Source organism: Fringilla coelebs (assembly GCF_963513975.1).
Source record: "Fringilla coelebs genome assembly, chromosome: 1".
Taxonomy (NCBI): domain Eukaryota; kingdom Metazoa; phylum Chordata; class Aves; order Passeriformes; family Fringillidae; genus Fringilla; species Fringilla coelebs.
Genome location: NC_140028.1, coordinates 13,175,421 through 13,201,904, shown reverse-complemented (window position 1 = coordinate 13,201,904; position 26,484 = coordinate 13,175,421). Strand labels below are relative to the sequence as shown.

General features: G+C 45.1%; 1 protein-coding gene across 2 annotated transcripts in view; it reads left to right on the top strand.

Moving 5' to 3' along the window:
* The window catches only part of ZHX2 (zinc fingers and homeoboxes 2), a 74,812-nt gene extending 48,584 nt beyond the window's left edge, over window positions 1-26,228 (top strand). For both annotated transcript variants that reach the window (XM_084226224.1, XM_084226223.1), the window contains 2 exons: window positions 17,207-19,891; window positions 24,988-26,228. In XM_084226224.1, coding sequence (XP_084082350.1) covers window positions 17,392-19,887 — 2,496 coding nt within the window. In that variant the 5' untranslated portion in view covers window positions 17,207-17,391 and the 3' untranslated portion in view covers window positions 19,888-19,891; window positions 24,988-26,228. The remainder of the gene's footprint in view (window positions 1-17,206; window positions 19,892-24,987) is intronic.
* Window positions 26,229-26,484: the final 256 nt, after the last annotated feature.

Below are 26,484 nucleotides of genomic sequence, written 5' to 3'. Positions count from 1 at the left end.
AATTTAAAAGAATAAGATCTAGTATTAAAAGCAAATTATGAGAAAAAAACAGGCCCTTTTAAAATTTGCTTTCTTATACCTAATATTAAGGCTATTTTCTCACTTGCTCATGCAACAGCTAAGCCAAGTTCCATGGACATTGCCCTTGAAGTCTGTTAGTTAGTGTCACCTTTCATCATTAGGGACCAGCCAGAGATGCCACGTTTGAACCTTGGCAAGTGACAAAAGAGACCAATAAAGATTTACACACTGGCCCTGCTCTGAAGATGAATCAAATGTGGGGTTGACCCATCCTGTCTCATTTCTCCTGTCCCTTCTTGGCTGGGGTGGTTTGGATGGAATTAACTGATGTGAACTGCCAGTATTGGGAGAGGAGGGGTTCCAGAGCTGATTTCAGCAGTGGGATCCAATTTCTCAGCAGTCTTGTGTACAACTGGCCTGTGTTTCATCATATTCACTTTATTAAAATAAGTGTTACAAGAGGACTGCTCAGTGACAGAGTGAGGATTTTCCATTGCAGGCTCTGCAGCCTTTTCCTGCTTCCTGGCTCTCTTTCCTCCTCTTGCAGTACCACACATGGGATAACTTTGCTTTAGAAATTATGTTTTTTTCAAAAAGGCAGCAGAGGCCTACATGAGCAGGGTGGGATTTTAAGGATTTCTTGTTTGTTCCCTTTCTCTCCCCTCTAATTTTAGCCTTTAATTTAGTGTTGTGAGTCCACAGGACATACCGGGGAAACAGAATGAATTGGATCACATACAGCCCAATTCCCCTCCAAGCCCAAAGCAGCCCTGCTCTGCAGGAACTGCCTCTCTGGAGCATTTCTAGAGACCACACAAGCCAGGAAATGTGTGAACAGTTTGTCTGGTTTCTTCTGCCTAAGCTTGCTTCACTCTGTGAATGTTTTGGTGAGGGTAGAGAAGACAAAAGGTGTTGGAGGAGAAGCAGATCTCTTCCACAAGGCAAAGAAATCATGAAGAGAAGAGGAACTTTGGGGAGAAAAGACAAAAGTAATTCAGTAATTTTTTTTTCTTAGGCTCCTCTTGCAGGTGAGAAGCCTGCAGTAAGTCTTGACCTAGTTCCCTGAATATCACAGAAGTCTTGAGGTAGGAATTGCTTCAGGAAATGTTCATGGGTGAGTGTTTTCCTGCCAGAAGGCAGCTGATCTGCTAGAAATGAGCTCTCCACATAAGAGTGTTTTGTCAATGTTTTTGTTGGGAAAGATGTCTAAAATCCAGGCTAGATATGAGAGGTCATGGCTGATAAATGCTCCTCTGAGATCTGGTTTCAAGTCTCTGCCATCTCCAGCCTTACTGCTGGCACTATTGTTTGTCCCCTTCCCTGCTTCTTATTTGGATTTTGGGGTCAGGTCACTTCAAGTAATAACATCAGCTCTTGCTGTGGAACATGGTTTTTCCTAAACTTCAGAAGCTGCTGTGTAATTAAATCTTCACATAAAGCTTCAGGAAAAATAACCCAGGACACTCCAGTGTGGGTTGTCGCAGTGCTTGAGGCATCCTTGCAGGTGATGGGACGGCAGGGAGTGCTTCTGAGAGCAGGAGGAGGGCAGGAAGTCTGGGGAGCTGCCTTGTGGCTCAGTTTGGGTTGCCTGTGGTGACACAAGAGGTTTGGCTGCATGGCTAACTTGAGGACTAGCCAAAGACAAGATCCCAGCTCCCACGTGTGTGGAGGTGCCGAATTCTGAAGTTCTCATCAAAGAGCATGGGCAGGGGCTGTGTTTAGAAGGAAAATGTGTAGCTGCAGAGACAAGCTTGGGAGCCTCGCTGTTTTCCAGTTGGTCCTAGCAGAACATCAGGGAGCTCTTGGGCCGTCCACACTGGCCAGGCTGCCCAGAGCAGTGGCAGGTCTGTCTGTCCTCCAGAAGGAGATGCCCTTAGTGAGCATCCTGCTGTTGCACGTGGAGACCATCTGAGAGCATGGCCTAGTTGCCTTAATTCCACAGAGAGTGGCTGGGAACTACCAAGGTAATATTTCATGCTGTTTGGGAAACAAAATAGATTGACTGGGCTTTACAAAGCAAGCAAACCAACCTGCAAATGGCCCAGCAGCTGGTTAGCAGCTGGGGCTAAGCCACATTTCAGCAGTGAGGCTGTGGAAGTGCTGCCTTTCCCCAAAGTTGTGGTTCCCAGGGGTGACAGGATTGCCAGGATGGCAGCAACAGCCAGAGCTCTGCAGCAGCTCTTTCCCTGCCCTCCTTTTCTGTGCAGCAGTCTGTGGAGAAAAGCAAGCTTGGTGCTGGTGGGTTGCCATGGAAAGAGCTGCCACGTTGCACAGAGTTCATACTGGAGTGTTTGGTGCTGTTTCTTTCTGAGAGAAAATTTTTCACAAACATTATAAAGCCAGGTGACCATCTAAATTAACACAAGCTGGTCACAGAATCAGTGTCTTTTGAAATTATATCATTAAGGGGGTTTGTTTGTTTTTGTTCCTTCCCTTGGAAGGAGCACATACGTGTTTTGGCCAACAAACACTGAATATTAGTGTCACACTGGATTTTGATGACTGGATGGTTGGAGCCTGTTTTGCAGCTCCGAGGAGAGAGCAGGAAGGAGGAGGGTTCGCTAGAGATGATGGGGGTGAGCATAAGCCCTGGGCACGCTGCTGCAAGCCTGGTCCTGGCATCCCAGAAACAGGAGGAGAAGAAACCAAGTTTTAAAAAATTCTTAATAAAAAGTTTAAACAAACACCCTTCAGTGAGAAACTGTTTTATGGAGCAGTTCTCCTCCTTTTCTGCATTTCTCAAGTATTGCTCAAGCATCATTGTTACAGTTTCTTCATCTGGAGGAGCTATGAAGCAGCCCTCGGGGAAATCCAAGCACCAGGGAGACAGAGAGGCGATGCCTGCTCCGGCTGGGAGCCAGGGCTGGGGACAGTGAGCTAGCTGGGATTAAAACCTATGGGAGGAGGCAACTGCCAAGTACTTGGTCACGCTTAGGTGTTCTGATGGCAAACCCTTCCACTGGTTAGAAATAAATGAATGGGGGATTTAGCCAGTTCTTCTCTTGTTTTCCTTGGCATTTTATTCCTCAATATAGTAATAATTTCTCCATGTGAAACACGGCTCCTTTTGTGGCTCGAGATTATAAGGGGTGTTTTGTGCCGAAGCACCTAGGCTATGGATGGTCCCGATCAAACTCAGTTATGGAAGTAGGAACTGGTTTGATCAGTATCCCTTGATGCTTCAAGTGAGAAGTAGAAGAAACTAAACATGTCCTGCATTGCTGTGGAAAAAGTCTCCAAAGGCTTGGATTGTTCTAATCTCATTGTATCTACAACTGTGTCAATTCCTACTATTTTTTTAATACATGTCAGGTCTTACTTCCAAGGATCCTTTTTGCTCTCTTCCACTGTATATTTCCAGAAGAATCCCTGGTTCTTTTGAATTGAGATGTTAAATAGTTTGTGAATGATTCAGTAATCATTTCCTCTTTGTATTTCTGGAGCGAAATGAAAATGCAGAGACATTTACATCCTGCTAAATCCCACTTTTTTCCAGCAGCATAGTGTGGGGGTGTGCTCATCCTCTGTCCCCCACATCCCACGTTGGCATCCCTTCCTAGAGCTCCAAGGTTCTGGCAGCTCCTGTCCCGGCCTAGGGACCCTCATTTCAAGGGCCAGTTGAGGGAAAGGTGGGACAGGCTGAATTTAGAGCTGCTGCACTGAAAAAAAGTTATATATACATGCACACACAGACTGGCAGATCAAACACAAAGAGGGAAATGTTGCACAAAGGAATCACATACTGTTAGATGAGATCAGATCAGTCTGCAAAGTTTCTGGCCTCTTGAAGACAAGAATATACCTAGAAATTGGAGACCCTTATATTCAGGTGGCCTTGTACTATCTAGGTGGAAAAAGTTGTGTAGAGAGACTGAGGGCAGAGCTCTGGCACTCGCTCAGACTCATCCTTGCAGCAGGTCTGGTAGAATTCCCCAGAATCAAAGGCTCCCAAAAGCAGTGACTGCTCTCCACTGGCCTGTAGCCCTGGATAGGGGAAGAAGGATCCCATGCTGGGGAGGGGACAGTGTTTGGGTTTGTGGGCTGCACTGGCTGGGGGAGCGTTTCCAGCCCAGCTAGGGAGACCCAGCTCTGTGTGACAAGGGGGAAAGATTGCGCCGCGCGCTCCGCTTCTGGCACGGACAAAGGTCCTTTGTGGCCCTGCCAAATTCTCCCGGCAGCAAAACTCTTACTGTGCACAGAGGGCAGTGGCTCTGCCCTGTGACAAACTGCAGCAGCCACGGGGGCTGCAGGGAGGAAGAGGAAGCTCATCTGGTCCCGTGATCTCCGGGGAAAATGGCGTTGGTGTGCCTGCCCGCCTGATAGGTGCCTGTAGGGACACTTAAATGTTCATAGACCCGAAACATCAGCGTCCTGTGGGGCAAGACAGGCCTTTCCCCACAAGTAAGCACAGTTTTGAAAGGCTTTCTAACTCTGGGGGTTTTGTTTGGCTTTTGGGGGGGGGTTGATTAAAAGTTATATTTATAATCAGTGATTTTCCCAAGGAAAATAAATATTTGATTGGGAGCGTATTTGGACGACTGAAGAAATTAGAATAGTGTCACTTGGTGAATAACTTCAAACAGCTTTTGATTTCACCTCTCATAGGGTGTAGAACGTCTGGAACATCAGCGATGCTTCTGGTTCCTGATGGCAGGCGGGAGTTTGTGTCTTGGTCTTGTACTGGACACCTCAAATGCCCAGTAAGCTGAGGAAAGTGTTATGTAATCTGCAGGGAAGGGAAAGCATACGAATGTTTCAGAAGGATCTTGCTGGACTCCTTATTTCTTGTCTCTCAGCCTCTTCTGTGGAACATGTGGCAGGTTCTCTGTCACACAGTTACACAAGGTTACACTAAAACAAAGTGTTTTGTGTGTGTATGAGGACTCCTCCTTACTAAGAGGAGGAGAAATCATGAAATACACTTTGAAAACAAAGTGCTGAGATAAAACTTGAAGGTAATGAGGGGGAAATTATGTGTAGGGGTGATCTGAGTGGGAATTGCAAGAGATGAAGCACAGCCGATGTAGTAAAACAACTTCACAAAGCACAGGCCCAGCATGTGATTCAAATGACAGAAAGCAGTGTAACTAAGCATCTTTTAGATGGTCGCTTTTTCAGCATTTGACCTCAGAGCTGACTGAGGAACTGACCAAGGAATAATGTGATTCATGCTAGGAATGCTCAGCTTGTATCACCAACAAGCAGAAAAAAAATGTGTGCTCTTGTCTGAAAATAGTGTGGGTCAGCTCATCCAGGGCCTCCAGAGGGAAGAGAACAAGTGTATTGATGGTGCCCACAGACTCTGTGTGAGATGGGAGTGTCACAAGAAGATCTCTGTTACATGGGAACCCTCTCTAAAATACTTTGTTTTTCCAGAATTTTGGCAAAAAGTGTAAAGAGTTATTGAACTGTATGATTCAAGCAGAGGAAGAGCAGGAGGAGTTGGTGTGGTTTGCTAATGATCTGCTTTGCAGCAGCTGCAGAGGGAGGTGGCTTTTCTTTTGTGTAAGGACAGGGGGAGGTTTAGCAACTTCAGTAGAGGAGCTTCTCTCTTGTATATGTGCACCTGGCCCAATGAGTGATTTCTGAGAGAATGCAGAAGAGTTCAGACCTTTTATCTTTAGACTTTTGCTTCCTCCCATGAGCCTCCTGGTGACAGTTGTGGTGGTTTTGTGACTTAGGTCCCAGTGAAAAAGCACCAAATCTGAGTACCAGCTGCTTTTGCAGGGGCTGTTAAATGTTTTCCACTTGAGAGCTGGGAGAGTAACCTGAATTTACTGGAGATTGGAGCAGTAACCAAAACCCTTGATGCAGTTTCCAGCCCTGCTGAAGACCTTGGGTAAGGCATGATTTTTGCACTCTGATACCCAGTTTTGGTGGCAGCAAGCTGTAAATTGACTTGGCCATTTAGCAAAGCCTCTGCCATGTTCTCTTCATGCCTTAATTGGCCATTTGAGCAATGGGAATAATAGCAGTGCCTTAACTCACAAGCCTGCTGTGAGGATAAGCATCTTAACAGCTGTAAAGCCTCCAAATATTGGACCAGTGGGATCCTCTGATCACCACGGGTCATTAACTATCTAAGGCAGACTCCTGCATGAGGGGAAAGGCCCTAAAAAAATACTTGTTTTACATGGTGGATAGAAGTCATGTCACTGCTTTTAGAGAAGAAAAGCCTCTAAATGTGGAACTTATATTTTTCACCAGCCTTTTAAAACAGCCTTTTCTTTAAGCAAGCAGAGCACAACAAAAGGTGATGTAAAATGCAACAAGATGAGTGAGTGAAAATTATTTAAACCAAATATTTGCAGTGCCCCTGATTTGAACCAAATCTGCTCATCACCAGGAAGCTGAGGAGATCAGACAGATGCAAAGCACTGCCTATGGAATTCTCCCAAGCATCTCACTCCTTTTTACCAGCAGCAGCCAACTTTCCCATGTGCTGCTTTTTGTCTCTGTCTTGGCTAGGAGCTTGGGGTCTGGCTATAGTCGCGGCAAAACTGAGCCAGGTTTGAGAAAGGAAATGTCTTCCTAGAAATATTGGGGTTCATCTGTGCCACGGGAGTCTTCTAATAGAGCAGGTCACTGAACTGTGTGAGTTAGGCCAGCAGCCGACTCTGTGTGCTTAAAATTGGAGCTGCCCTGAAGTGCCTTGGACATCAGATTTGTTTGGCATCCCCTGGCTGAGTTTGGAGGTCACTGGGTGCACAGGTCCTGTGAAAATTCGTGTGGCAGTTTCCAGGAGTGGTGTTGTTTTGAAAGAGGTGACTCCTGCTTATGGGAGCGTTGAGGTGAAACATTTCCATTTCATTGCTGTGCAGGTATTCAGTGTGGTGGGCTTCAGGACACATCTTTGTACCCCAAACCCAGCTTTTGGGCTTCTTCCTTTGATTGCATCTGGTACTGTGGCTCAAGAGTTTCCATTCAGGAAATGAATATTTTTGTTGTTACAGTTTATAAGCCAGACTTGATGTTTTAAAAGGCAAAATGACCCCGTACTGAAGCTTTTCCCAGTAGTGTAGAGGTTCAGACTGTGTAAGCAGTGTCAGTGAAGACAACTTGAAGCAATAGCTGTTGAATTCACCAATGTGTAGGTGAGTGGGTAGGGAAATGGGACAGGAGAGAACAGCAGTGCTTGTGAGCCACAGGTACAACCATCCTGTGGCAGGAGACACTATGCTGCTCTGCTTGTAGTGATTTATCCTCCAATCTGTAGGTCTCACTGGGGAATGTGAAGATACACAGAGAAGCCATTGGGGAGGGAGGAAAGAGGTGCAGTGATTCATCAGCTGTACAAATCACAAACCATCTGCCTTTTTCTAATACATCGTGAGTGAGTCAAACAGGGAGCTGTGCAGCCATAGACACACAGGTTACTGATGTTTTCTGTTAATTATTGAGCTCCTTCCTCTCTCCTGGCAGTTCCATAGACTCTTTCAGTGCTGCACTTATGGTGAATGAGGCTGATGGAAAGGCTGCTTCCCATATTGGATAAATAGAGTTGGCCCAAACCTCCCATAGGTGCATGTACTGCTTGTCTTGCTGATACATGATGTGCTGGTGGCAGAAGTTTCTTCTCTTTTACCCTCAAATCTAAACACTTCTTAGAAGTGGTCACCAAAACAATCTTGTGGCCTTAGCTTTCTCTCTTTCCCTCTCCATCAGGTCCTGCGGGGGCTTTTTCCCATTTTCTGCTGTGGTGTATGCCATGTATGTGTCAGAGCCAGGACATGCAGGGCTCTAGGGGCCACTTCTTGAGAAGTGAGAGCTCTTGGGGTTTTTTTTGAGAAATTTAGAGCTCATTTCTACCTTGCAGCCTTGCAAGAGGGCCATGTGTGTGATTTTTGTTTTCCCCTTTGCAATTCACCTGCAAAAGTGTTTGAGTGCCTTGATAATTTTATTTAGAAGTTGACACTCAACTGACTAAAGGCAGGGTGCTGTGGTTCCCAGCACAGAAGAATTTGAGGAGGAAGCCAAGTAGTGTAAGAAGTACTAAAGCAGGAAAACTTCTGCACTGTTGCTTAAGTTTTGTAAAAAAAATTGAATGTCTTAATTCTGTCACAGCTCATGTTCTTTGTGCTTTGGAAGAATTTAACTTAGAGTGTCTCTATAGTAACAATAAAATCTGAGGAGAAAAAACGTGATAATACCTAAAATGTATAGTTACATTGGAAATGTGTACAGCTGTTCCTTGTCTAGGTGGCAGTGTTATGGAATGACAGATGACATGAAGGAGAAAGTGGACCAGATGTTGCTGTTAAGATATTCGAGATAAACAAATAAGAAATTATTACTAAAACTGTTCTAAGCAAAGAATACTTATTTTAACATCTCCACCATTTCCTAGAAAAAATGCTGCTCTTTAAAGTGTATCTGAAAAGAACTTAAGCTGAACATTCTAACAGGATAAACTATTTTTTTCTGCATAAAATAAAAGATGCATCCAGATACATTGACCCACTAAGCAGAACAGATAATTTTTACTTTGTGTCTGCGAGTCTCTTGTCATCCTACCACATCATGCTGGATGAAAACTCAATATGAAAAATTATTTATATCCAGTGACTTTAATTTAGTCCAATGATGAGAACTCAATGAGTTGCACAGACAAGTAATTAAACTTATTAGAATGAATGTTTTTATAGCTTTTCTGTTTCTCTTGTAAGAGAAGTCTGTTGATCTTTATTTCTCTCTTCTGAACATGCCAGTACCCACCCTAGGAGTAAACACTGAACACACCACTGATTAAAGGAGATCATTTTGACAGGGTACATGACTGCTATTTTGGAGCTTGCTGTGCCTGGAAGCCACCAGTGGAGCGTGTTGGACAGAGGATCAGCCCCTCTGTGGGTGTTGAGAACATTTGCTGATGTGTCTGACTGTAGCTTGCATGGGCTGTTTGTGCATCATCTTGCCTGGAAGAGCTCAGTTTGTATTCCTCCCTCCCAAAGCAGAGAGCAAGGCCTCAGCAGGGCATCCACCATCACCCTCTGGGTTTGAGTGCACAGTCAGGTGCCACTGGGATTTGGGGTCCTTTTGTGTCCCTGAGCATCTGTGACTCCAGAGCAGGGCAGCAGCCAGGTCAGGTGTCCAGCAGGACATGGGTGCCTCTGGCAGGAGCACCCACTGCAAAGAGAAAAAGCTTTTCCCAGACTGCACCAACCTCACAAACCAGTGGGAGCTGCTGCAACCACATTACCCAATGTCCCATTCTGTGTGCAAGCTGTGGGTCACCAGCCCTTTCTCTGGAGGGGAAAGCAGTGGCTGGGAAGAAGGGAAACTTGGATTTTGTCCCCACCTTGGCACCCCAGTGCTCTCCCTCCTGCTCTGGAGGGAGCCCTCCTGGAGAAGGACCATCTATCTCCTGCCTTCACCAAGATTATGACCACTGTCTTAGGTGGAATAAGTGACTGTTGCTACAATATAAGTATTTTTTCAGGGCATGAACCAGTTTGTAAAGTGCAGTTTCGAATCATGAGTCAATTTTTTTCAGAAAGCAAAAAAGCTAGTCAGGCCTAATCTAGTTTTTAGCAACTGAATTAAGCCTGCATTTTAAAAAAAAGGGCAAAAAAGTGAAAGCCACTGATTGCAGATTGGTACTTATAATAGAAAATTCACAGCATGCAATATTCAACTTCAATAAACCTGTTGCATGGTGCTGCCACAGAACCTATTCTGGTGAAGCCTACAAAGGAGGTTTTTTCCCCCAAAAATCCTGTGTTTTTCAGAGTAAGTTTTTCTGTCTCTTCACTGTGGTCACATCACAGCTGAGCTGTTAATGTTAAGAGACAGCTTTCATGTGATTAATTTCATCATGCAGTTCTCTGGGATTTTCTACAGCTGTTTCCTTTTAAAACCATTTTTATTCTACCCTCAGCCCACCAAAACTATTGATTCTTGCTTTATCTTTATGTTTTTACAGAGTCTCTCAGTGACTGTCCTGTAGGGGTGTGCAGGGCAGAGGTGGGATGTGCACTGGGTTTTCTTCTGCTCCCATTCATGTGTTGACATCCAGTTTCACAGGATTTGTGGCTGGGGAAGTCAGGAGTCCCAGAGGCACTTTGGTTTGCTGATCACCTTTGAAAGGTGTGAGTCTCTGATCCCTTAAAGAAAGAAAAATTATCAATTTCTGATTTCCTGTAGAAAAATATTCATGGTCACAGCATCCTGTTACAGACATCTATGTGGGATTTATTTTATAATTAGAAATGTCTACACCAGTATATGCAAACTTTCAATTTTATTTTTTCACGTCTGCAAAAATGATTACTATAGCAATCTGTATACCTCCCCTTTAATTTGGATTTATTCAGCTTACAAAAAACTGTAGAGGTGTTGCAGCTCTATGCTGGTCTGACTTAAATGCTGTTTTAAAAGCTCTGCCCTAATTCACAAAACCTGCCTTTCTTTCTGTCTGGGTTTGTTGGTTTTTTTTGTAAATCGTTACAGTCGCAATCATGCAGGAATTATTTGCCCTGGTTTGCTTCCACTTACTCTTCTGTATGTAATTAAGCAATGTTCTTAAGTGTTTTATCACAGAGGAGAGCAACAGCGTGTTTTTTGCTGTGCTTGCTGATGTGCTTTTTGATATTACTGTAGCAGCTGCATGCTGAAAGCAGTTGTAAGGAAGGAGGAACATCACCCTAGGCATGTTTCTTTTTTTGCACTGTGAAATGTGAATCTCCCCTCTCATCCTTGTGCTTGTAGGAGAAAAATGTTCCCACAATTTTAATGAACGTGAGTTTAGTGTCTCTGGGGGGGGGGAGCAGGATGAGAGCTCTGCCCTTTGCTGCTTCTGTTTTCATTGCTGCAGCCTTCCTGCCAAAGAGTAGATGGTCAAGGAGGGTTATGATGCTGTCAGGTAATATCAGTTAGTTTCTACTCTGCTCTGAACTTGAGCATGACTTCTGGGCAGCCACACAGTGTTAAAATCTGAGACACACAGAGGGACCCATCCAGGGACCCCCAGGTTTGGAAGGTTGTGAGAGGAGATGGCTGAAGATATCCAGGAATGAACAGAGTCACTGAGGTCCCTCACAGTGAGGTTGGTCACACGTCCTGGAAGGGGTGGCAAATTCTTCAGCTCAGGAAAAAGGATGCAGGTGGTGCCTCTGCCTTAGAAGCAGCCTGCAGTGTTTGCAAGGTGGTGATCAGCAGGTGGACGCTGGCTGCTGTCCAAGGGCAAAGCTTGGCATCTGTGTTGGGCTTTGCTGAGATCCACTTACTGTGAAATAAAGTGGGATGGCATTCCAAAAGAAGCCAGGGACTGAGCAGTTTGTGCCCAGCAAGTCCTTGCTGGTGAGCTCTGTGCTGTGTTCCTCCTCTCTTACTGCTGCTGTGTCCTCAGGCTGGGGAAGGGGCGTGGGAAAGCTCTAAGGAGGAGTTTTTACCTTTGTGATATTAAATGTCATGTTCAGACAAGGGGGGTGTGGGTGTTAAATTACAAGGGTGTAATTTGCTGTTGCTTGTCCTGTGTAGCAGAGAGGATGCTGATTGTGGAGACTGAGCTCCTAAGCAGTAAAAGAAAATGTTTCCACCCTCTTCAAACATCAGCCAGCCTTTGCAAATGAACACTGTTATATATTTGTGTGCTTATTTGCAGTTATCCTCATGCTGGTGGTTTCCCCACTGTTCATTTTCAAATGAGGCCAGGTGCTGGGAATTCTCTGCCAGCACAGGGCAGAGCAAACTATGCAGCAAGATGAAAAAATAGAGATTTTATTGGCAAATTACACAAGTGTCCCTAAAGTGTTTGGGTTTTTTCTGTTTGTTTGTTCTTAAAAGTGAGGTTTATCTGGGAAAAGTAAAGATCCATTTGCACTGCCTGGGAGGTTCAACCTCTTTCTTTACTCCAGCCCTTGGCTGAAAGCAAGGTGCAGCAGTGATAATTCTGATGCGCTTTCTCCTTTCTGCTAAAATTGAAGTTTTCCATGCTTTTGAATTAGACATTGCTTCAAGTTGGGTTGTCTTTAGACAGCCTTTTCCAGACTCATTCATGTTTTGTGGTATAAAGGAAAACAAGCAGCATCTCTCCCTATCTCCCCCCTGCCCTACCACTTCCCCAGTCACAGCTCACAGGGTTTTGAATGATGCTTTGTGCAGCTGAGCTGTGTCCAGGTCCCATGGAAAATTCCTGCTCTGCCACCACCTTGGAGGAGCCTGTGGGAACAGCAGTGCAGAAAAACTGTTCAGTTTCTACCCAAATATTTGCCTTTTGTTGTGGTGGAAGTAGGGTGTAAAATTTAGCAATTGCACAAGGTAAAGATGCAAGAGAGTGAAAAGATTTCAATATTCAGCAAGAGAAACCTTTTCGACTTGTTTTTATCATCCCTTAGCTTGCACTGTACAGTTACCTTATGCTGGATGGCATTGCTACACAGGCAAGCGTTTATCGGTGCCAGCAGGCCTAAAATCACTGTTTATTTTTCCTGTGTGATTCTCTGTAGTTTCCCCAGTCTGGGGCCAGGATAGGAAATCTGGCATTTCCTCAGCCATGCACAGAATTGCCATTAAGATCCCACTTCATTCTCTTGTCAGATGCTCTGTAGCTGTTTTAACAGGAGTTCCATTGATCAGAGGACTCTGGCTGGATTATTTCATTATTTAAACAAATTTCAGAAATTAAACGAAGACAGCTTAGCCCTCACTCATAAGTGCTGTGACACACTTGTGGGGAGATAAGTTTAAAAGAAGGCATTACTTCTGACTTGTGTGCTTCTGTCCTGGATGACTTTGCTGAAGCAAAGCAGCTTGAAAGTTTTTGTTCCTGCACACAGGGTTCTCTGTGATTTGGTTTAAACCTCGTTCACAATGACAGATTCTGCTTGGAGCCAAGCACTTTTGTTTTTCACCTGGTTGCCTTTTGCTGCTTTGTGCATTTGTTCATTTAAAGAGAAAATTCAAAAAATGATACTTTTTTTTTTCTTTTAACCCCCTGCAGTATGGGGAGACAAGAGATGTGGCAGGTGAGCTGGAGGGATGAGGAGTCTCTTCCCTCTCCGTACACAGTGAGCTCACAAGGCAGCTGCTGACTGCACCCCTGCACCTCACTCCTGTGGGCTCTCCACAGCGGCAGCAGCCCAAAAATACAGGTTATTTGTCCACAGTCCTGTCCATAACAAAATATAAGGAGAACAGGGCCAGCTTTAGGCTTGGAGGTTGACCTGACCATGGTGCAGCCCTGCATTGAACATCAGATGTGGGTTTGGCCCCTGAAGGAATGCATGTCCTGTGTACAGGGCTCAGGTGACAAGGTGCAGCTCAGGTTGCCATCAGGATGTGCCAGTTGCTGAGCCTTGCATTGGAGGAGCTGAAGTGGCATCCTTTATCAGTTTTGTCAGGGGCAACACTGCATATTTAAAGCTGTCTGCTGGGTCTTTGATTTTCTGGCAAGTGGCTCATGTTTGAAAGCTGTGAGATGCTCTTGGTGCTTTCTCTAATGTTCTGGGATGAGCTGTGGCAGTCCCTGCAAAGGTACATGATGCACCTCCCAAAAGGTGGATGTGTTTTTGGATAGGGGGGTCCAATCCTCTTTTGGAACTTTCTCTTGCTTTATCCCAAATGACATCCTTACCGAGGTCCTGCAGGAGCTACTGCTTGAAGATCCCAATAAACTCTCCTTGCTCAGGAAAGTGTTGAGCTTCTCCTCTTCCCTGTCATTCAGGGTGTGGGTTGAAGGGACAAAGACAGTCTGTAGCTAGTTATGAGTGCTCAAGACTACACATCATAGACTAAAAGTCATTTGTTTCTTTTATTGACCTCTAAAAAGAAGCATTTGCCTTGTGCTTGATTTCTGTGGCACATCATGATTCTCATGTGGCAGAGAAAACCACTCGAAGTGTAGGGTTAGAAAGCCAGCAATCAGACATGCAGAAAACCACTCTGTGGAAAGGAGGAAAGAAGAGAAGAAACAATCTGTACAATTTTCTGGACAAACTGTAGCAGATAGATTTTTTTCATCTTTCCATACACTTAGATATGTTTTGAAGGGACCTTGGCCCTTCCTCTGTGTCAGAGCATCCTTGTTTGAGGCCAGTCCTCCTGTCCTCATAAGAGTTGGGAGTTTGGTGCAGCAGAGAGCTTGCTGAGCTTCCAGAGACTGGGGAATTCAAAACATTTAGTCTGACTTTTAAGAAACCTTTGATTGATTCAAAGCTGTAACCTAGATGTTTCTCCTTCTCCACTCTTTCTCTTCCATCACATTCCTTTATGTTCCCAGCTTTTTCCTCCTGTGGAGGCAGGGGCAAGTTCAGTGAAATATAAATAAGCCTTGCTCTGTCTTTGATGTCCTTTGAATTTTCTTCCTTTTGCTGATGTTGCCACATGAATTTTGCACGAGGTCGTACATTAAAACAGGAGCAGACCATTAGGTGCAGCTGTGGCCTGGGAGGGAGAGCAAGACTCAGAGGAGCATCTCAGGAGCCATGGCTCCATCTTCATTACCCTGGCCAGGACACTGCCTTGCACCTCCCTTCCCTCATCTAAGAAAGTCAGTATCACAAATGTTGTGGGATCTACAGGGGAGAGTGAGATGACCTGATCACCTTCACCCTGTTCACAGCACCAGCTGGGCTTGCAGAGCCCATTCTGCCCCTCTCTTTTGCCCTGTTTCAACCAGATTGGGATAAGGGAAGAAGCCTCAAAGCAAATTAATTTTCTGCAAGCACAGTTGAAAGTGGGTGATCAGGAAGATGGGCACTGGGACAGTTGTGTGTTTGTCTCTAGTTTCAGATCCCACCCACAGTGGGTTGCAGCAAGTCCCAGATCACAGCCAAAATATCTGTGGCAGTACAGTTGTGAGGTGAAGTAGAAGGGGAATTTTGAAGGAATATGTGGAAATAATAGAGAAAGTTCAGTGTGATCTAGTTCAACGGTAAATAGCCACAAATGTTCAGAAAACCAGGCATCATTGCTTTCACTGCTCTTGTTTGTTTATCATTAAAAGGCAGAAGGATAAATAAAGGAAACAGAAAAGGAAATGTTGAGGAATGGTGGTGACAATGTTGGTGGCCCTAGGTTAGGGGAAATAGCACTGGGTCACTGTGACCAAGGCAGAGCCATAGGCCCATCCCTGTTTCACAGAGCTCAGCAGATGTGCTCTGTTTCCCAGGGAAGCACCTGGAGCTCAGATGCACCCTCGAAAGTCAGCCGTATGCTCTGACACCTCACCGAGCGTGCCTGGGCTGTGTCAGGGCGGGGAGGTGCAGCGCTGGCTGTGAGCCCCAAGCACCGTGCAGTTATGCTGAGGCACCTGCACCATAGTAAATATGCGTGGGATCTTCTCCATGGGGTGTTTGGTGTTTCACACTGAGTGTCACCAGAGCCTTACCCGCCAGGGCGCTGCATGACCAATCTGCACACGGAGCGTTCCGTGGATGGGGAATTGCTTCCTGCTGGGTTTTGAGTGTAGAGCTGGGAGCTGCCATCCCTGCTCTTATCCCCTGCTGGGGCTGCTTCCTCTGGCAGTGTATGGTTTGAGTTTCCATGTGTACAGGAATGGAATGATCCGTGACAGGCAGAGCAGCGGCACTGTGCTCCGGAGACCTGCAGTGTTCCTCAGCTGCAAACACAAGCGAGAAGCTGGCGGCTGCTTTCACAGGTTCTCGCGTGCCAAGGCTGCAGCGAGAGGAGCAGATACAGGGACAGCACTCAGGTGGTTGTAAAGTCTCTGCTGATGTTGGATGTGTCCAGATGTGACTTCAGTGATAGTTTATTTTGTTAGATCTTCAGTCTCTGGTTCCGGATGCAGCTTATCATTTACCATCTTCACAATAAGCAGATGTGCATTTGGTTAGACATGAGATCATGGTTTGGCTTGGAAATGATATTTAAAGATCATCCAGTCTGCAAGGGGTCGGGCTACTTCCATTGGATCCCTAGTTCAAATTCTCCATTTAGAACGCTTCTGCAGAACTCAGTGCAGGCCTGACCCGATCTGCAAATCTCCACTTTCCATCCTCCTCCGGTTTGTGAACACCAGGGTGCCTCCCACTCAATTCCAAGAACTTCTTGATTGTTAAATCTGAGTTTTCTGTCAAGACTGTAGAAGTATTATGAAATCAGAGACCTTCTGACCAGGAAGAATAACAAATTTGAGTCGGTGATAAATTTTAAAAAGCATCTTGTCAAATAGGGAAGTGACCTTTTTTAATCTTTTTTTTCTTTTAATTAATTAAGCTCTTTTGACAACTAAATTGTTCTTTTTCCCTCCATCCAGTCCTAATGAGTGAGTGTAGATCCTCAAAAAGCTGGTGTAATTTTTCTTTGTGCTTGTTTTCACTGATGTTTGCCTCCTGTCCTTCAGAAAATACATGTTACAGAATTATTGCATTTGGGAACTTTCAAAAGTGCTTCAGCATTAAAAATAAAGCTTTAAAATGTTTTGGTTTGGCTTTTTTAAATTCTTTAGGAAGGGACATGCACAAGTTGGGACATTACGAGTGTGGTCACAGAAGAGGACCCTGTTTAAAAGGAATCTGAAGGCTTCTATGGCCTTTGGTAGCTGTTTCTGTCAATGTTGAGTGAGAAGTGGTGTTTTAAGGAAATTTCTTGTCTGGAAAAGACTTGATAGGCCTCCACAAATCTGCTATGGTTTCCTGCTGCAGTGTCTTTGAGCCCACCTTTTCTCAAAACACAGACCTTTGCAAGTGTTGATTTACATTAACTCTTCTTTCTGCCATTACTTTTACAACCAAGGCAGATCCTATAGCTTTATTTAGAAATCACCCATCATTAGTAACCACAATCATTTAGTAGTCATATTTACAAGGTAAGTGACAGTGGGAAGTAATTAAGTTTAATATAAATCACACTCAATTTCAAATCTGCAGACTTCAAAATAGTAATTAATAGAATTGCAGCTTCTATAAAAAGATGCAGTATTTATAGTACTATATCTTCTTTTCCTAACTAAACATATTGAGTCTAGTGGAAATTAAAATTCCCTGTCTGTTCATCTTATTTGTTCCAGTCATTTTCTTCCTGTGGTGCACTTCATTGCAAATTACCCATGACTTTTTTCTTTTTGGGGAGATTTTTGACTCTTAAAATTATGACATGGAGGAAGAAAAGTTCGGCAATATCCAGAATATGCACGTGCCTTGTAAATGCACACACCTTGAGCTGTGGCTTTCTACTAAATCTGTTTTATTGATCAGTGGCTAACAACGTGTGCTTTGTTTCACAGGTGTCATGCAGCTGACAGGTCTGCTGGCGAAGCTGAGGGTCACAGCCAGGGCAGAAATTCTTTAAACAAAACAGAGTCAAATAATCAGGGAAGTTTGGAGCTGTTTGCAAGATCTACTGAGTTGGTTGCTCATCCTGTCAAAAGAAGCCACCATCTGGGACAGCAGCACCCTGCCAGCAGCTGCCATGGCCAGCAAAAGAAAGTCCACAACTCCCTGTATGGTGCGAACTTCTGAGGTCGTGGAGCAGGAAGGTGCTGAGGGCGCAGAGACTCCTAAGGACAAGGGTGCATCACAGCAGGACTCCAAAAAAACCTGGCCTTCAGAAAACTCAGTCAAGGACTGTGAGGTGGTGGAGGCGAAGCCGCCGGGTGAAAATCAGTCTAAGAAACCCCAGGGTGGTTATGAGTGTAAGTACTGCCCTTACTCGACACAAAACCTAAATGAATTCACAGAGCACGTTGACACTCAGCATCCAAACGTCATCCTCAACCCCCTGTATGTCTGTGCTGAATGCAACTTCACAACCAAAAAATACGATTCTTTATCTGACCACAACGCAAAATACCACCCGGGAGAGACTAACTTTAAACTGAAATTAATTAAACGCAATAATCAGACTGTTCTGGAGCAGTCTATTGAGGCTGCCACTAACGATGTCACTGTCACAAGCAGTGGGCTGGAAAATGCAGAGTGTGACGATTCACTTCATGGGGGAAGCGGCGCAAATAAAGTGCCCGTGATGAAACTGGGAAAGCCTAAAGGGGAAGCCAAGAAGGGATCCAAAAAGCCAGAAGAGGGAGTGACGGAAAACCACGTGGATGGTGCTCTGCCCCGCATCATAACTGAAGCCACTGAAGCTATTGCCTGTATAAATGGAGACCTTCTCCATGATGTGTTAGCCCATGTCATGCCCTCTGTACAGCTGCCACCAAATATCAACCTTGTCCCCAAGGTCCCGGTCCCTCTGAACAGTACCAAATACAACTCTGCACTGGACACTAATGCGACCATGATCAACTCCTTTAATAAGTTTCCTTACCCCACACAAGCAGAGCTGTCCTGGTTGACAGCAGCATCAAAACATCCCGAAGAACAAATCCGAATCTGGTTTGCTACGCAACGTTTGAAGCACGGTATAAGTTGGTCTCCTGAAGAAGTGGAGGAAGCAAGGAAGAAGATGTTCAATGGTACTATCCAGGCAGTTCCCCAGACCATCACCGTCCTGCCAGCTCCATTGGCAACTGCAAAAATGCCACAGCCCATCATCCAGACAGCTTTGCCTTGTCAGATACTGGGCCAGACTGGCCTGGTTTTGACTCCTGTGTCAAATGGTTCAACTGTTTCCTGTTCACCAATTACACTTGCTGTTGCCCCAAACCAGGGCCAAAAGAGGACAATACAGACCTTATCAAGTGCCCCAGAGGCCAAACGTCCTCACGTAGTTCAGGTGCCTGAGATTCCTGCCAAGGTGACTGCTGTTCCAGTGACCCCGGCCAGTGAGCGCAAAAAGACCAAGGAGCAGATAGCAGAGCTGAAGGCCAGTTTCATGGCAAGCCAGTTTCCTGATGATGCAGAAGTCTACCGGCTTATAGAGGCAACAGGTCTTTCCAGGAGTGAGATCAAAAAGTGGTTCAGTGACCACAGGTACAGAAGTCAGAGGGGCATCGTGCAAATTCCTGGTGATGCTTTAGGGAAAGATCAAATAGCACCTTCGGCTGGTCGACACGGCCGGTCATTTCACCCATACACAGATTTTACTCCCCAGAGATTCAAAGAGAAAACTCAAGAGCAGCTTAGGGCCCTTGAGGAGAGTTTCTTAAAATGTTCTTTTCCTACCCAGGGAGAATTGGACAGGCTTCGAATGGAGACTAAGCTGAGTAGGAGGGAGATAGATTCATGGTTCTCTGAGAGGAGAAAGATAAGGGACAGCATGGAGCAAGCTGTCTTGGACTCGATGGGGTCATACAGAAAAATTAAGGATCAAGGAACTCCCAATGGTGCAATAAGCCAGGCAGAACTTCTGACTAGCTCTCAGCTCCCTGGTGCTTTATCTGGGTCCTCTACCACATTGAAGAAAACACAAGAGCAGATTCATCTATTGAAAAGCACGTTTGCAAGGACCCAGTGGCCATCACCCCAGGAGTATGACCAGCTGGCATCTCAGACTGGGCTCACGAGAACTGAAATAGTTCGCTGGTTCAAGGAAAACCGGTCTTCACTAAGAACAGGGTCACTTAAATGGATTGACCAGTACCAGCAGCAGTATGCTGGTGATGGTCATAACAAGCAAAGCCAGAAAAAGAGCTCAAAACACATTGAGAGTCCAAAGAATGGTAATGAGGTGTCTCGGCAGCATTACCAGGAGCATAAAAAACTGAATGAAGAGAATGGGGGGAAACCAGTGGTGAGAGCAAAAAGAGACTGTGAACCACTGAAGGACTCTTTGTTAGGGAATCAAGCAGAGGGTGTGGACAGGCTGGAGTGCAGCAACAGCCACGATGGCCACGGCAGTGAGGAGAATGAGGAGCCAGCAGAGGCCAGCTGGGTGGAGGTGACGGTGGGCGAGGACGACGCTGCCTCGGACTGTACGGACAGCTGGAGCCAAACGGCCCCCGAGGGCCACACAGAGCTGCCAGACTTGGACTCTGAAAGTATATCTGGAGACAATTCCCACGTATAGACAGGTAATGCTGAGGGTGCCCTTTTCTCTGAGCCTGCCTTTGGCAGGCTGTGCTTCCAGCATTCCGTAGCCCCACTTCAGTGTAAATCCCTGGAGCCCATCCCTGCCGGGTGCTTTGTGCCTGCTGGATGCCTGAACAAAAGGGAGACCCATTCTGCTTGTAAATTAAAGCCAACTGCATGATAGAGGAGGGGTTAGTGCCATTTGCCTTGTTTTTTGTCTCCTTGTGAGTCAAGTCCTGAGTAAGGGAAGTTTTCCTAATTTTTTTTTTTTTTTTTTTTTGCAATAAGTGATTAAACCTTAAAACTTTCTGTCTTTAAACAACCTATATGTACTTTACATAAAACATGCTAGCTGAGCCACACCAAGAAATAGTAACACTAGCTGCTAATACCCCCTTGCTGAGAGATCACTGAATAGAGGCTGTGCCTGTTTCTGCATCTCAGGTCCTTCCTTTGCAGCATCCTGCCATGTTGAAAACAAAAGGTCACTGGGGGAAGGGCCTAGGACACAGATGCCTCTTTATGCAGAAGCGAGCAAAAAAAAAAAAAAAAAAAAAAAAGAAAAAAGTGGGACTGAAGTGGCTCATGCAAATGTGTTTTCTTCCTCTTGCAAGTGAGAACTCTCTTCAGTCTAGCTTTGTTCTGCTTGCTCTCACTAGAGGCTTAGGAAATGCCCCAGACTAAGTTGTGTGGGTGTTTAGCAGCTCTTCTTCACAGGATCTTGAATTTAAAAGCAAGCTGCAGGGCCTGGCTTTAAAGGAAGGGGGGTTATATGATCTTTCCCAATGCAAAAGGACTTGTTATTTGGAGAGCTGAAACCTGTTTCTGATCACAATTGCGCAGTGAAAATCTGGAACAAGTACTGTCAGTAATTCTTGCATGTTGAATTGAGTTCACTGGAACCTGTAACATTTTGTGCTCAGTAAACCTGAATCTGGAGTTTCCTTAAACCACAGCTTTAGAGTTTATCCTACAGAAAACTCAGCATCCTGTATCAAAAACCATAATGAGAGAAACCTGTTTGAGAAAATTGGTAATTTTCTGGCATCCAATAGGTAAAATATACTTTTGCATTTCTTTAAAAATTAAAGATTAAAAAAAAAAACAAAAGCCAGTTCTGGTAGAAATGCCTGCACACTTGTATTTAAGACTTCTGCTATGATAGCTACCAGTACTTGGATTGAACTACCTGTTGCAGAGGTGCAGTTTTTGGCAGCAAGCCCTGCTGGCTAGCACACCAGTTTCTCCATGTCCAGTACCTGTCCCAAAGTCTCCTGGACATTCTCTGAGTTGAGAAAAAAACAACTCTGAAGGTTGGTATTATTTTTAACTGTGAATTCTGTTAGCTAATCTTGAAAAATGTTATGACAGCGCCTTTATAACAAAATCTTCAGATTCAGACTGCATTGCAAGGCACTGTCCTGCATTATTCTTGAAAAAGTTGGTAATTAGGGATGTGAGGAGCAGGTGTTAGCTGTGTATCAAAGGCAGGGATTAAAGGAAGAAGGATGTGGGAACATCAGCCAGAGGCACGCTGGGGTGCCACTGTTGTGCAGCCACATAAGAGGGGAGAGCCAGGATCTGATCTGCCTTTTAAAGTCAAATGTGTGAGGAATAAATGCATTGTGGAATTCTTTTTCTCCGGGTTGTTATTCCAGAACATTTCCCCCTTCCAGCTACAAATACTGATTCTGAGGAGAGGGAGCAGATCAGGGGCTCAGAGGGACAGTGGAGAGGAAGGCAGGAGCAGGGGGAGTTGCCTGAAACCCCTGTTTCTTACAAACCTCTTGTACTCTGAAACCAAGATCTGCAACAGCTCCTTCCAGCAGCCGAGGTTTGGTGCCTGGGTTTTTGTGCTTGTGAGCAGCGTCAGGCATGGAGTGAACCCCCTGGTGCAGATGTTGACCATAAAGCTTCAGGGCTCTGGAGGTGCTCAAGTGTTACCAGAGAGGAATTTTTATAAGAACTTTGATCTCAGTTAAATTGTTGCTGAGTGATCATTTTCATGAGGAGCTTTCTGGTGTTTGTGTGTTAAATACACCTGCTGAGAAAAGGTGCACTGGAGCAGGGCTTCTGCTGCAAAGAGTGTGCAGTAATGGTCAGAGGGCCCTTTTGTCCTCTGCTCCTTGCCATTTTCTCAGTGTGCTGGTCTGGGGACTTTAAAAAGTTTTTTTTTATTTTCCTCTATTCTGCCTGTAAGCTGAGGAATGCGAGTGCCTGCTCTGTGGGACATACATGGAGGCATTTTCACAGTTGTTGTGACACAAAATTTGGAATCTTTATATCCCACACTGATGGGACTCAGGGAATTATCTCAGCTACTTTTTCTAAGCTTTCATTGGGCAGCCAATCTTAGAAATTTTCAGCTAAAATTTTGGTGTTAAATTAACAAGGTGTTATCCCAAGTGATGTCCAGGGTATGACTAAAAAGCAGAGACTTTTCTGTGACCTGACAGGGAACTTGTTTCTGTCAGTTGTCATAAAAGATTGATTTTTCCTAACATGCTCCTCAGGTACCACATGTAAGAGGTGGACTGAAGAGCTGACAAGGGGTTCCTCTTGTCTCTCACACAGCCACACTTACAGTGTGAGTCTCTCACTGCTGAGCCATACACCAGGCAGAAGCATACTCCTTTCATATTCCTGGTGTTGCTGTTTTGCCAGCTTGATCTACATAGTGTAAAATGAATGGGTTTTGGTGCTTGACCTCCATACCCTTCTTGACTGAATTTGTGTGTGGCTTTTGTAAAACCTCAGTTCTTCCAGACCATCTTAGTCACCCTCTGCTCTCACTCTCTCAATATTTAGCTTTAGGAGATTTTGGAACTATTAGAGAGCATTTGTGTCATAGCCTACACAGACTTTATGCCTTAAAAAAATGAGTTTTTCCCAGACTGATCCATGTTTGGCAAATTCTGCTGCTGCTGCAGCTAGAGGGAATTTCACAAGGGCTGGGCCTCTGTGAGAGCAGGATTCATGCCAGGCTCTGCAATGCCATCCCAGCACTAAGAAGAGGCTCTGTTACTAAGCCTGTATCTGAAGCTCTTGGCAAAATTGGATTTATTCCATGGAGCAGGTCAGCTTCCTTGAACAGTGAGGCTGGGAGACCTGTCCCCATAGGGTACCAGCCTTCCAGATGCTGGGTGGCTGCTGTAGGGTGCACTAAAGCATCTCTGGAAGTGTTCCTGAGACTCTCACGAAGCTTTGTGTCCCTCTTGTAGCGAGGCCCTGCTCTGTCAAGAGGGTGCTGTAGCTCCCTTTCCATCAGTAGAGAGGCTCCTGCCTTCCTACAGGACAGGTCAGAATTGGGTCCTTGTCCTCCTGTGCACAAACTGACAAACAGAAACTGTTCTGAATTAAACACAGCAAGCTACAGCTCAGACAGGGGAGCAGGACCAGAGCATGCCAGAGTGTTTGGCAGCTTCTGCTGGCTTTCTTTAGTGTTGTCTTCCTGTGGGGTTTTCCCAAGAGCAGAGCTTTTGTTTTTTCTCAGAATGATCTGGTTTTTTCCCCCATCACCACCTTTCCACAGTAAACTGTCTTTTTTGGAGTTATTTCCTGACCTCCTTTTTTAAGCAAGAACCCTGCAGGATGTAGGCACCAGAGCCTGTGGTGGGAACGAGGCAGCTGAACACTCCAGATCTTGATTGCTGTGACCACTGCTCTGTGGAGATTTGCCAAAGTCAAACCATGTGTGAAGGTTGCACAGTAGGAAAAAAAAAAAGCCTGAAGGCAGTCATTCATTGCATCTGCTGAATGTGTGGTACCGAGCATCAGAGGTAGTCTGGGTCCTCCTGCCATCTCCAGCCCCTTCTGCACTCTTGCAGGAGCTCAGATTACTTGCTTGCCAGTGACCCAGTGCATTCCTCCGTGTCCAAAACCACCACTAGTGAACATCACTGGGTTTCTCACTTTCTGCCCAAGTTCTCACTTTTCTTGAGGCTTAGGTTTCATTTAGAAAGCTCACAGTAGTGTCTGCTACTGGTGCTGGGCTCCAAGTCAGCATCCCTAAGTAACTCAGCAAGGGAATGACCAGTGCAGTATTCAGGTCATCCTAAAACTTTTGAGGGAAAGAGGCTGAAGTAGGGAGGACATGCTTTTTCCCTGAAATGAGTGAGGTGCATTAGAGACTCAAGCTCTAACATAATGAAGGATTTCAGAGGAAGAAGCAAAACCCAGTGCAGCAATTAAAATTTTCCAGCCAGTCAGGATGAACAAGGGCCTGTGTGTGGGAAGGTCTCAAGGGTGGGGGGAGGACTTTTCCCCTTGATGTTGGTGCAAGCCTATGGCCTGTGCCTGGGCTTGGCTGCATTGCAGATACCAGGCAGAGCGCTGCTTTCGTGGGAAATAGCAGAGCAGACAGCAACATCCATGAGAGGTGTGAAATAACGAGTCAGCTCAGGTTTCAGTGAGCAATGCTGCAGGGTGGGTGAAGAGGATGTTTGCACTTCTTGCACATTCACACCTCAGTGTGGAAAAACTGAGCATAATCCCTGCCACAGAGCCCTTGCTTTTTGCTGGGAACTGGGGATATGTGTGAATGGGTGCCTGTTTGAAGGTTGGGTTTTGAGGGGTCATCTTTTAATCTTTGGTCCAATTGTGCAGCCTTAATGATGGTGCAGGAGTGATAGCAGAACCAGGAAGCTGCTCTGCAGAGCACAGGCACATCCAACTTCTTCCACTGTCTTTTAGTTTGTATCATTTTCTAAAATCACATAAAACAGGAAGCATTATGAGGGGATTTACTGGGGGAGAAAGACCTGAAGTCTTCTTGGTTTTAGCACTGTCTGTCCTGTGGTTGCAAAGTAGTTGCCCCAAACATGTGCAGGCATCATTTAGAGTCAGTGTGAGAATCTGCCTGAGCCATGGCTGGACCGTATATCCCTGTTGGAAGTCTCTAGGGGGTTATTAGTTGGGTGTTACATGCAGCAAAAATGCAGCACCCTACCAGATGAGGCTGTGATAAGGACAGGCCTCAGGGCACAGCTAACACAAAACAGTGTTAGCACACGTGCAGGGATGTCAACCAGGTCTCCTCATAGTTAACAGCTCAAACAGTGCCTTAAAAAATAATATGCTGCTGTTGTAATTTTTGCAGGGGTACTCCTCAGCTGCACTGTCCTGATGTTGAAGGGGAAATGCTCTCTGAAAATAGAAGACAACTCTATTTTCCTGCCTGGGTGAGAGAGTGTGTTGTGACTCCAAGTCTCAAACTGCGCTTGTGGAGACACAGTGGGAAGGAATACTCTCATGGAGCATCACTATGGAATTGTTGATAGTGCCAAAGTCCTACTACTGCATTACAAAAGAGAAGAAAGAAAGAGGAAAGGGTCCTTGTACACAGTTTTCTCTTAGTTTCTCTCCTACCCACTTTCCTGCCCTCTTCCTCTACTGGAACAGATTTGTACAACATAAAAATTTTGTTAATTTTTTTAATAGGTGCAAGTTATTCTTGCATATAATGCAATTGAGAAATTTTGGGGTTGGTTGGGGGGAGGGAAGTGTCTTTTGTGGAGGAGGGAGATTTTTTTTTTTTCCTAAAGTGTTCTAAGAAAGATTTGCTATCTCTTGTAGTTGTCTTGGTGCAGATCAACACCTGAGCCCAGATCCCCACTCCAGTTTACATTTCAGACCAGTTAAACGTGTTCTGGAGCAGTGGGGTTTGTTTTTTTGGTTTTTTTCTCTTGTTGTTTTGACTTTTTTGTTTTGTTCTACAGCCACCTGCTACTGATTGAAATATTTAAATCTTTGCTTTTCCATGCTCCTACAAGGCAAGTCTTCTCCAGCTCCTGTACTTCACTTTTCACCAGCTAGCCCCAGCTGTGGGTCTCTGAAGATTTGGCTAAATGCCTTTTTTGATTGTTGGTTTGATTTTGGGGGTTTTTTTAGCACTTTTTGTTTAAACATATATTACAACTCCCAGAGGGGTTGGAATGAGGAAATGAAGATGCTTCATAATCCAAATTTCTTTGTGTTTCTTTGGCTGGTACAGTGATGGACGCCATAACCAGCAGCTGCCCTCCAGCTTTAGACGTTGTAGCGCACAACAGAACTTTCTTATTAACCCTTGCCACTAAATTTTTGCATCACTCTTAGGTTCCTGAGTGCACTTTTTTCAAGTACTGCTAATTTGGATTTGTGTGGGGATGTCTGTCTGTGCATGTGTGAGGAGGGAGCAGAGGGGAGCAGGAGCTTGGGTGCAAGAGCTGTCCAGCGCATTTCTCTGACGAGCTGGGGTTGGAGAACTTGCCCACCTTTCAGTATGCTGCACAAACAGGATGCTAGGGAGTTTGAATAAATCCAACTTTTCTAACTTGTTGCTCATTTGTTGTAACTCAATAAAACAAAGGCTAAAAATTTTGGTAACTTTTTTCTCAGCGCTTTTGTTTTACTCTAAAATAAATAAATAAAATCCAAGAAAACCAAACCCCACCCAACCTCAGCTCAGACTTTGTGCACAGGAGTTTGATGTCTTTAGAGCTGCAATGAGGTTTTACTGGTTTTGCAGTATTTGGCAAATACCAACTGTATTAAAGTGAACTCCCTGAATACTAATGCTTATTCCCCCCTGTCAGTGAGCTGTTTCCTGCAGGAA